The sequence below is a fragment of the Trypanosoma theileri genome (genome assembly GCF_002087225.1).
Source record: "Trypanosoma theileri isolate Edinburgh chromosome Unknown TM35_Tth_39_V1, whole genome shotgun sequence".
NCBI classification, from domain to species: domain Eukaryota; phylum Euglenozoa; class Kinetoplastea; order Trypanosomatida; family Trypanosomatidae; genus Trypanosoma; species Trypanosoma theileri.
In genome coordinates, this window is record NW_021639881.1 from 180668 (window position 1) to 188884 (window position 8217).

Genomic DNA, 8217 nt, shown 5'->3' on the forward strand with positions numbered 1-8217 from the left:
TAATAATAATAATAATAATAATAATAATAATAATAACAGCAATGGTCATTGCTATGATTGTGATCACTCCATGGGTGGTTCTACATGGAGTTGCTGGCGTCGTTGGATATTAATATCTCCTGCGTATATATATACATCATCACCTCTACATACTATACGGAGAAGTACCAGTACACTATCATCATCTTCTAGTGTGATGGGTATGAATGATAGCCAAACTAATAATAATAATAATAATAATAATAATAATAATAATAATAATAATAATAATACGAATAGTGGTATCACAGAACCAAGAGAACTTCAATTCTATGAAGAGTTTCTCATGGATGAAGAGGATGTACATTATCTCTTATTACATGAAGCCCACATCAAACACGGTGTATTATTGAATGTACCTCCACAATTAGCCCCAAGTGGTTCACCACCGGAAGTACCAGAAGTGATACTTCCAACCGCACAAGCAGAGAGATTACGAGGATTAAAATTAGCGTACGAACCCACTCACATGCCACCACCACTTAGTACTACTGGTACTAGACAACTTATTATTGAAGATAGACCTCTCTCTACAATATCAACATTAAAAAAAGGAGTGGATGTTGTTCAACCTTCTACTACTACTACTACTACTACTATTACTACTAGTGGAAAAGGAGGAGGAAGTAGTACAACTGCAGTTGTGATGCGACGTTTACCAATAGATCCAAGTATGCGATTTCACTGTAGTGCATGTGGTAAAGCCTTTCGATTGGAAATCTCTGCTGAACATCATGTAAAGTTAAAACATCCTTCTAATGTAAAGGCTTCTGTAGTAGAAGGACCTGGGGCGGGTGAAATTATAGATGAAGCTGCCACTATCATTACTACTACTAATAATACTAATACTAATACTACTTCTACACAAGCCTCAACATCAGGAGTTATACAGGAAAGTATAGGAGTTACTGGATCTTCACAAGAAGCGAATACTATATTAACAGAGAAACCACAAGAAAAAAAAGTATCTTCTACTACTACTACTAATACTAATACTAATACTAGTAGTAGTAATAGTGGTAGTAGTGTTGGTGTAAGTTCTGTAAAGGTACCATATAATAAAGCCACCTTATCACTCCCAAGTGAATCCCTAGTGGATGAATTACTGAAAGAAGTATGGGATACCGTAGCTCTCTCTCGTGAGGATGTTCCTAAACAAAATGCCCCCAATGCGTATATTCCTTTTCATACAATAGTCGAAGGCACTGCAGATCGCCGTGCAGAAATGGCGGCAATTGTGAAACCCACCGCACGGGCCACACCAGAAGGAGCAGCACCGGGAATTAAGAAAACAGGGATGGTGGCTGGGGGAAGTATACTCGCCGGAAAGGGAAGATCAACCGGACAGATATTGCCGATTAAAGAACTTGTAAAGAAGTATCCAAATCCATTTGGGGATTCACCAAATGCGGCATTACTGGAGTTGGAGAATGAACCGGTTAATCCATTTATTCCACAAGAGGAACTTGCACTTCAATTACAGATTGCACGTGAGGATACTCCTTCTGTAGCACCTATCATTAATACTACTACTACTACTACTACTACTAATAATAATAATAATAATAATAATAATAATACTAATATTAATAATAATAATAATAATAATAATAATAATATTAGTAGTAGTATTAATAAGGGTAATAATAATAGTAAAAATGCGGGAAATGCAGAGTTAAAAGAACGACTACGGGCATCAAAACCAAGTCTAGCACGATCTGCCTCTATACGTCGCTTTACATGTCCTATCTGTGAGTTAAAACAACAACAAGTAGATGAAAATGAAAAAGAAGGAAATGATGGAGTAAATACGATTCCTTCATTTCGTCTTTTAGATGCCCTTCTTGATCATGTAGAGACCATGCACGAAGGGGAAGAACTCACAGAAGAACAGATGCGAGTATTATATGAAACTCAACGAAAGTCTATATTACACGCTTCAGCTGAAAGCCTTTCTCATGATAAAAATGGAAAATATCTTCTTAATAATAATAATAGTAATAATGGTGGGGATTCCAATGATTCTATTAAATCTGGTGATCATCCTACTTCCATAGACACAACAGTGAAATTAAAATCCCTACCGGAGGAATTACAACAGGCAGCCCCACCTTCTGCTGTAGTGGAACAACAGACCTTATCTGTACATGTACGTGCAGGAAATAATACCGTATTGCTTGGCCGCATTGCAGACATTCAACATGGATTTCTTGGCTCCACTGCCGTAACACAATATGTATTGGAGGTAAATGGAGAAGAAAGAGTCTCAACAACAACAGAAAAGAGTGAAAAGAGTGAAAAAGAAGATCAAGAGATTGAAAAGGAGTTAATAGTGATTCGTTGCATGGGAGATAACTTTCCTGCGGCTCTCTTAAAGGAACAAGTGAAACCGGGTAGTATTGTACTTGTGCAGGGAACTCTAAGAATGAATCGTCATATTGATGCGGTGTCTAAACGATTGCATGCGTATCCGTTTGTGCAGGTGGTGCCACCACTGGGATGTGTGAGAGTCGTGCGATAAACACAAACATCTCTCTTTCTATCTTTATATATATATACATATATTTATTTATTTACATACATTTATTCACATTTACAAAAAGAAGAGGAATATACTGAAAACTAAAAGAAAAACAAAAGTATGAGAAGAAGTACAAACAAAACAAGAAAAAATAAAAAAATAAAATAAAAAAGGAAAAGGAAAAAATTTCCGTTGACATGTGAATATATATTATATATAATCTTGATATTCTTTTTCTCTTTCTCCCTTTTTTTTCTTTTCTTTCTCTTTACTAGTTTATTACGAGAAAGTAAAAAACAAACAAACAAACATAATAAAAAAAAAAAAAAAAAAAAAAGAATACAAACTAATATCAAGAGAGGTAAAAAAAGAAATGTCTGGTCTTTCTCTTGCACAGGCGCGCTTGCGTGAAGAACGTAAAGCATGGCGTAAAGATCGCCCTTTTGGTTTTTGGGCAAAACCGCGAGAGTTAACAACTTCTTCAACCTCAAACAACACAGCAACAACCGGTAGTGGCAACAATAATCACAATACTCATACGAATAATAATAATAATAATAATAATCATACAAGTAGTACGGGGTCAACAGTAGCTGTCTCATCAAGTGGGAATCATACTCTTCACACCAAAACGACCCTTGGCTCTACTACTAGTACGACTACGAATACGAATGGTACGAATAGTAATACCAATCATAATAGTACGAATACTAATAACGACGTCATCAGCAGCAGCAGCGGCCCTACTACTACTAATACTATTAATAATAATAATAATAATAATAATAATAATAATAATAATAATACTGGAGGAGGAGGTGGAGGTTTGGATCTGCTTGAGTGGGAGGCTGGTATTCCTGGAAAGCCCGGCACTCCCTTTGAGGGTGGTGAGTTCCGCCTGCTACTCCGCTTTACGGAAGATTATCCAACCAAACCGCCCAAGTGTGTTTTCACGCCTGTGTTATTTCATCCAAATGTCTACCCGAGTGGAACGGTGTGTTTATCTATTCTCAATGAGGAGAAGGACTGGCGGCCGAGTATCACGATTAAACAGATCCTGCTGGCTATTCAAGAACTGCTGGATAATCCAAATATTAAAGACCCCGCACAGGAGGAACCGTATAAAGTTTATATGCGAGATCGTAAGGAATATGAAGAGCGGGTGCGGCAGGAGGTGGCGAAACACCACCAGAAACGTTTGGTGTAAAGAAGAGAAAAGAAAAAAAAACAGAAAAAAAAAAAGAAATGCATCTGGACAGGAGAGAAAAAAAAAAAAGGAGGTTGAGAACGCAAATAAAGAAGAAAGAGACATAATAAAAGAAAATGAAAAAAAAAAGAAAATGAAAATGAAGAAAGATGTATGTCTGTATTTGCTTTTTCTTTCCCACCTTCTTTTTTTCTTTTTTTATATGCATGTGAAGGAAGAGGACAAAAGGTTTAAAAAAAAACAAAAAAACGAAGAAATATAAAGAATATGATGAATTAAAATAGAAAACGAAAGCGCATACATGAAGGGGGATATAAAGAAGAAGAAGAAGAAGCAAGAAAATAGACATTTACTACCACATATTTACGGAAAACAACGAAGAAGAAAAAAAGAATCTGTTCTACTATACTTGTTTCTTATGAAAGACTATATATATATATATATATATATATAGAGAGAGAGAGAGAGAGAGATGTGAAAGAAAAATATCTTAATTTTTGTTGTGCAATGTTATTATCATTATTATTATTATTATCATTTATTTGTTCTTCTAAAGGTATCAAGAGTACATTTAAACAGTACATACCTGTGCGTATATAGGCATATATATATATATATATATATCCTTTTTTTGTAATCTTTATTTATTTATGTAAATTGCATTTCTTTTTTATCCCCTTTTTCCTTACTAATAAATTACATCTGATGAAAGACAGCCACAAGAAGGAAAGAAACGGAAACAGAACACATATATATAGAGGGTTAAAAAAAGAAAAGAAACAAAAAAAAAGGAGAAATGGGTCGTGCCTCTAAAGACAAGCGGGATATGTATTACCGCAAAGCCAAAGAAGAGGGCTACCGTGCGAGAAGTGCCTACAAGTTACTACAACTTCACGAGGAATTTAATATTCTGCAGCGTGAAAACATTCTAACGGGTGTTGTGGACTTGTGTGCCGCACCCGGTAGCTGGTCGCAAGTACTCGCTTCTCATCTACGTACTCCAGTGGATCATTCCAATACTAATAATAATAATAATAATAATAATAATAATGATAATCTCAGCAGCAGCAATAATAATAATAATAACAATAGGGAAGAAGAGACATCGCCGTTCCCACCTCGTATTGTGGCAGTGGATTTACAAGAGATGATGCCCATTGACGGCGTGTGTTTACTGCAGGGGGATATCACAAGTGAGGCCACCGCCCGGGAAATTATTCGCCTCCTTAACGGCGGTAATGAGGAAATGATGAATGAAGAGGCGAATGAAGATAATTTGGAGGAACAAGATGCGGCAAGAGCGGGAGAAGGTAGCCTCGGCAATACTAATAATACTACTACTACTACTACTAATAATAATAATAATAATAATAATAATAATAATAATAATAATAGTTCGAGAAAAGCAGATCTTGTGGTCTGTGATGGAGCTCCAGATGTGACTGGTATGCATGAGTTGGATGAATATCTGCAGCATCACTTGTTGTTGGCAGCACTGAACATCACGACTTTTGTACTCCGACGGGGTGGGACGTTTGTTACTAAAATCTTTCGTGGCCCAAATACACCGTTTCTTGTGGCGAAATCTGAAGTTTTCTTTAGACATGTTATCATTGCAAAACCAAAATCTTCACGGAATGCATCTATGGAGGCATTTATGGTTTGTCAAGATTATCAACCACCGGCAGGATATTCCCCTTCTTTTGAACATCCACTCACTACGATAACGCACTGTTTTACTCCAGAAGCCCCACTTCCTCCTTCACTTCTTCTTCAACAGCAGGAGCAACAGCAGCGGAAAGAGGAAAAAGAGTTGTATGGAGAAGAGGTAAAAGAAAAAATACATATGCAAACAGTTGTGGTGCCCTTTTTAGCCTGTGGAGATCTCTCTGGATATGATGCGGATATGTGTTATGATCGTGAAGAAGATGCCCCTATTCTTCCACCTGTTCATCCACCAAGACAGGCACCCTATATAGCCAATAATACACCAGTAGGAGTAGGAGTAGCAGGTGCTACTAATACTATAGTGACTGGTAGTGATTGTAGTCGTAATACTGTGGAAGATGAGATGAAACGTCGGCGTGTAGAGTGAGGGTTTTTTGATGAGAATGATTTGGTTGTGTGTATATATGTCTCTGTGTGTGTGTGTTTACTTGTTGCCATCTAACAGAGATGGTATATTTTGGTGCTAACTGGTAAGGATCTCACCTGCTATATACGATATAAATATAAATAAATAAATAAATAAATAAATATATATATATATTTACTACTTTCCTTTAATAATCAAAAGATGAGAAAAAGATCACCTTTTTCTTTCCTCTTGTGATGTGCATTTTTTCTTGTTTTTTACTTTTCTTTTCTAACTTTCACGGTTTTTTTGAAAAAAAAAAAAAAAAGCAACACTAGTGAAATCCAAAACAATCAATCAGAAGGCGAGTGACGACAGCAAAGAAACAATCATTCAATTTTCCCCCCTGCAATTCTGAGGAAATCTGAGATCTTAGTCCTTCCTCAATAAGAAAGAAAGAAAGAAAGAAAGAAAAAAGGGAGTCCTCGTGTGTGTATATTTTACCCCACTCATAACCACACGACGTCTTTCTACCATTATTATTATTATTATTATTATTATTACTATTATTATTATTATTATTACTATCTGTGAGTTCTTGCTCCATTTAAACGCATTTCTCCAATTTCCATTTCGATGTCTGCCCCTGCCGTTGCCCAACATCATCATCGTGGGTCGGATCCCAACAACAACAACACGGCGGAGTACCTCAACCCGCTGGAGCTGCAGTGGGAGCGGGCGGAGGATCTTCTCGCCGACGGCAAACGCGCCGAGGCCCGCCGGGTGCTGGAGGCCCTCGTCACCACCGCCGTGGAGGCCGACGCGGTGGAGGAGCTGCGAGTGAAGGAGCGGGCGGTGTATCGCCTCGCCGAACTCCTCAGCGTCGAGAAGGATGTGGAGGCCCTCTTGCAGCTGCCAGCCTCCGTGCGGCCCTTCTTTGCGCAACTGCCAAAGGCGAAAACAACACGAATGGTGCGGAAGTTGTTTGATCACATTCTCACCAGCGGCGCCCCACTCGAACGACAAATGGAAGTTTGTCATGAAATGATTGCATGGGCTCGACGGGAACGACGTACATTTCTGCGGCAACGTTTACAACACCGATTGGCGGAATTGCAATTCGCCCAACACGCACCGCAGGATGCCTTGTCGACATTACAACCACTCCTACGAGAAGTACGTCGATTAGATGATCGTGCACTTCTTTTGGATATTCATTTACTTGAAAGTCGTATTTACTTCGCCGTACATAATATCAGTAAAGCACGTGCCGCTCTTGTGGCTGCACGTACGAATGCCAACAGCATTTATTGTCCACCACTCGCACAGGCGGAGATTGATCTTCAAAGTGGTGTCCTACATGCAGAGGAACATGATGCCAAGACTGCCTTTTCATACTTATATGAAGCCTTTGAAGGATTTCATCAACTCGGAGATCAAGCACGACAGGCACGTAAAGCTTTACATTATATGATTCTTGCAAAAATTGCGACAGATACTCCAGATGAACTTTCAGCCCTTTTAAGTTCAAAGAATGTATTGGAATACAGAGGAAGTGATATGGATGCCTTACGAGGAGTGGCAGATGCATATAATGCCCAGGATACACATTTATTTAATCGTATCATGCAAGAAAATCGAGGGGCGGCATTTCTTGAAGATGATGTTTTACAAAGAAGACTAACAGAGATGTATAATAGTCTTTTGGAACGTCATTTACTGAAATTACTGGAACCCTACAGTCGTGTACAGATTTCTTATCTTGCGGAATTGTTAAAATTGGATGTGGATGCGGTGGAATCACATGTATCTCAACTCATTCTGGATAAAAAATTGGCTGGTATTGTGGACCAACAGCATCAATGTGTGGTGATATTTGATGAACAGGATGAGAAACGAGCCAAAGCCCGAAAAGAAGAAGCCGCAGCGGCTGGAAATAAAGAAGCAGCAGGAGGAGGAGCCGCATCCTCTTCCTCAGCAGCAACACCAGGAATGCCAGCAATGGAAGGAGAAAAAGAGAGTACAACATTATATCAAGATGCCCTCACAGCATTAGAAAAGTATGATCGTCTTGTGACTGCCTTGTTTGATAAGGCAAATGGAAAATTTGATGCTCTTGTGGAGGAAAATATGGCGAAGCGTACGGCAGGAAGAAAGGATGATAAGAATAGTAAAAAGAAGAACGATTCCAACACAGATGAAAAGGGAAATGAGGGAAAAGATAAAAAGAACACCAACAACAACAATAGGAATAACAAGGATGATAACACTAGTGGTAGCAATAATAACAACAACAAGAGTAGCAGCAGTAAAGATAAGGATAACAAGAAAAATGATAGTTAAAGTAATATGGATCTGCAATACCTTGGCTTCTTT

General features: G+C 38.3%; 4 protein-coding genes across 4 annotated transcripts; all 4 read left to right on the plus strand.

Moving 5' to 3' along the window:
• Position 1: 1 nt before the first annotated feature.
• TM35_000391640 (RNA-editing complex protein MP81) lies at positions 2-2560 on the plus strand (the record flags this gene model as incomplete). Its single annotated transcript, XM_029029680.1, has 1 exon — positions 2-2560. A coding segment is annotated over one exon (2559 nt), but the record flags the coding sequence as incomplete, so codon positions are not given.
• A 373-nt stretch (positions 2561-2933) lies between these two features.
• TM35_000391650 (ubiquitin-conjugating enzyme E2) lies at positions 2934-3767 on the plus strand (the record flags this gene model as incomplete). Its single annotated transcript, XM_029029681.1, has 1 exon — positions 2934-3767. The coding sequence occupies one exon, from the start codon at positions 2934-2936 to the stop codon at positions 3765-3767; it is 834 nt and encodes a 277-aa protein (XP_028879057.1).
• A 796-nt stretch (positions 3768-4563) lies between these two features.
• TM35_000391660 (putative ribosomal RNA methyltransferase) lies at positions 4564-5862 on the plus strand (the record flags this gene model as incomplete). Its single annotated transcript, XM_029029682.1, has 1 exon — positions 4564-5862. The coding sequence occupies one exon, from the start codon at positions 4564-4566 to the stop codon at positions 5860-5862; it is 1299 nt and encodes a 432-aa protein (XP_028879058.1).
• A 615-nt stretch (positions 5863-6477) lies between these two features.
• Positions 6478-8184, plus strand: TM35_000391670 (proteasome regulatory non-ATPase subunit 6; the record flags this gene model as incomplete). The annotated part of the gene is made up of 1 exon (XM_029029683.1): positions 6478-8184. The coding sequence occupies one exon, from the start codon at positions 6478-6480 to the stop codon at positions 8182-8184; it is 1707 nt and encodes a 568-aa protein (XP_028879059.1).
• Between the last annotated feature and the right edge of the window lie 33 nt (positions 8185-8217).